The 2,078-nt window shown below is 47.4% G+C and overlaps 1 protein-coding gene across 1 annotated transcript; it reads right to left on the bottom strand.

The window, feature by feature from the left end:
- Positions 1–1,068: 1,068 nt before the first annotated feature.
- LOC125106928 (ubiquitin-conjugating enzyme E2 R1-like) lies at positions 1,069–1,850 on the bottom strand. The gene is given in 2 exon segments (XM_047741508.1): positions 1,069–1,172; positions 1,175–1,850. Coding segments are annotated over 2 exon segments (780 nt in total).
- Between the last annotated feature and the right edge of the window lie 228 nt (positions 1,851–2,078).

Genomic DNA, 2,078 nt, shown 5'->3' with positions numbered 1-2,078 from the left:
TTCTTTCCAGCCCTGAATTCAAATTAATATTTCCTCTTAAAAGCTCATAAGGCCAGCAGACAGGCTCTCAGCTACTTATTTCTTCTATCCAGAACCAACAACCCACCCACTTCCAAGGAAAGCAGCCATGAGCAGGGAACTCACTTCCTGAGGTCTCAATTCTTTCAGGTTCTAGTCAGATTTAACTCTGCTCTCTTGATGGCTCTCAGACATCTTCACAGAGAACATCGCTGTTGCCCTTTGGAGCTTCTGAGTCCAGCAGAGTAGGGGTCAGCTGTCCTGTGGGCCCTTAAGCAGAAAGTATCATTGTAACATCAGTGATAGTAGAAGGTGAGGATGAGATGGCCTTCCTTAATTTGCCTTAACCACGTGAGCCTCCTGCTTTCTCCTTGTCTCTAATGGAAGAATTTCCTAAATTATCTCACAACACAATTTATAGTAGTGGAAGCCACCTTGTCTGTTGTTGATGTCCTTTTGGTTCCCTTTCTTACAACACTTTTAACTTTGTAAGCTGTTTTTAACAGATTGACTTATAAAATTTGACCCACTAATCCTATTACTTGAGAAAAAATAATGTGCTTCGTAATATGTATTGTACCGTTTCACACACAGCTAGAAAATCTACTGAGGTACAAATGTGAGCCAAATTCTCAGAGGCCTTAAAAAGAGTAACATAATTTTCCCTTCCCTCCTTCACACAAAGGACATCCATGCCTTTGTATTGCAAGTTCTAGGCTCTTCTTGGGGTGGAGTTCCAAGTGGCTTAATAAGCTCTTTTTGGTTTGTTTATTTGTTTTTCGGTTTTATTTCAGAAGCTGCCCTACAGAAAGGTCTCACTAAAGCCTTGGTTTGAGAGGTCTGACTTATAGTGGAAAGAAATTATAATTGTCTGACAGAGGACAGGAATGGAAGGCAGAAGAAGCAGAAGAGTGAGTAAATGGCAGAAGACAACAAGACCGTGTTTGGGATTGTGGGTTTTTGTGTGGGAAACCGTGTATATGATTGAGCACAGTGTTCCAGGAGGACCTGAGATCTTGGAAGAAGCAGAAGGAAAGGGGATGTTGCATATCAGCTGCCACTAATGGGAGGTAAGATTTTTGAGGTAAAATCTGTAAGTTTATTCTCGGGGTCGTGGTGTCGGGACCCCTCATTGCCAGAGTCGTCCTCATCGTTCCGAAGCAGCTGTCGGCCTCGGCCTCGGGCTCCCCGTCCTCGTAGTAGTCGTCATAGAAGAGGTCCGAGCCCTCATCGGGCGCCGGGGCCTTGGTCTTCACACAGTACTTGGCCAGCGTGGTGGGCACCTTCATGCCATCCCGCTCCGCGTCCACCTTGGTCCCCAGGACCTGCTTCCTGATGATGTCCGTATACTCCCGGTCCTTGCCTTTGCTCTCTTTCCACTTCCTGTACATCACAGAGGCGTCCACGTTGGCCGGCGAGAAGGTGTTAAGTTCGTTGAGGAGCGAGATGACACTCAGCAGGATGGTCCTGACATTCTGGGTGGGGTTCCACCACTCTGAGGGCAACTCCCCACTCTGGGGGTCATCAACGGGGGGGGGGGGGGGGGGGTGGAGGATGGAGATGCACACATCCCCTGTCTCGTAGATATTGGGGTGCCACATCTTGGTCAGGAACCGGAAGGCCAGTGGGGAGTACGGATAGTCGATGGGGAACTTGAGGCATGCCTTGAAGTAGCCACCCTCGTAGTGGGTTTTGGGGGGCCCGAAGATGGCCACCTCCCAGTTGTACAGATCACCCTCGTCCACAGGTGATATGAGATACCTGAGAACAGGTATCACTGCTGCATTTGGAGCCAACCAAACTATAAGATAGGGAGGACTAGCTCTCCACATTTGGAGTGTAATGAAAAACAAAGGGACCCAAAGGGATCTGAGGATGACGAGCCCTTTCCCAATTTTCTTGAGCCACATTAGCCCCAGGTTTCTGGTAAAACCAATGAAAGACACAGAAGCTGTTTAAAAAATGACTGAGATTGGATTTCTCATTAACCTTCACAGGTGGGAGCCCTAGCCAAATACCATTTGATTTAGAAAAACAAAGAAATGTGACCTTTCTTGTAC

This window comes from Lutra lutra, chromosome 8 (assembly GCF_902655055.1).
Source record: "Lutra lutra chromosome 8, mLutLut1.2, whole genome shotgun sequence".
NCBI classification, from domain to species: domain Eukaryota; kingdom Metazoa; phylum Chordata; class Mammalia; order Carnivora; family Mustelidae; genus Lutra; species Lutra lutra.
Note: the sequence above shows the minus strand (reverse complement) of the source record. Positions and strands in the feature narration are given on the sequence as shown.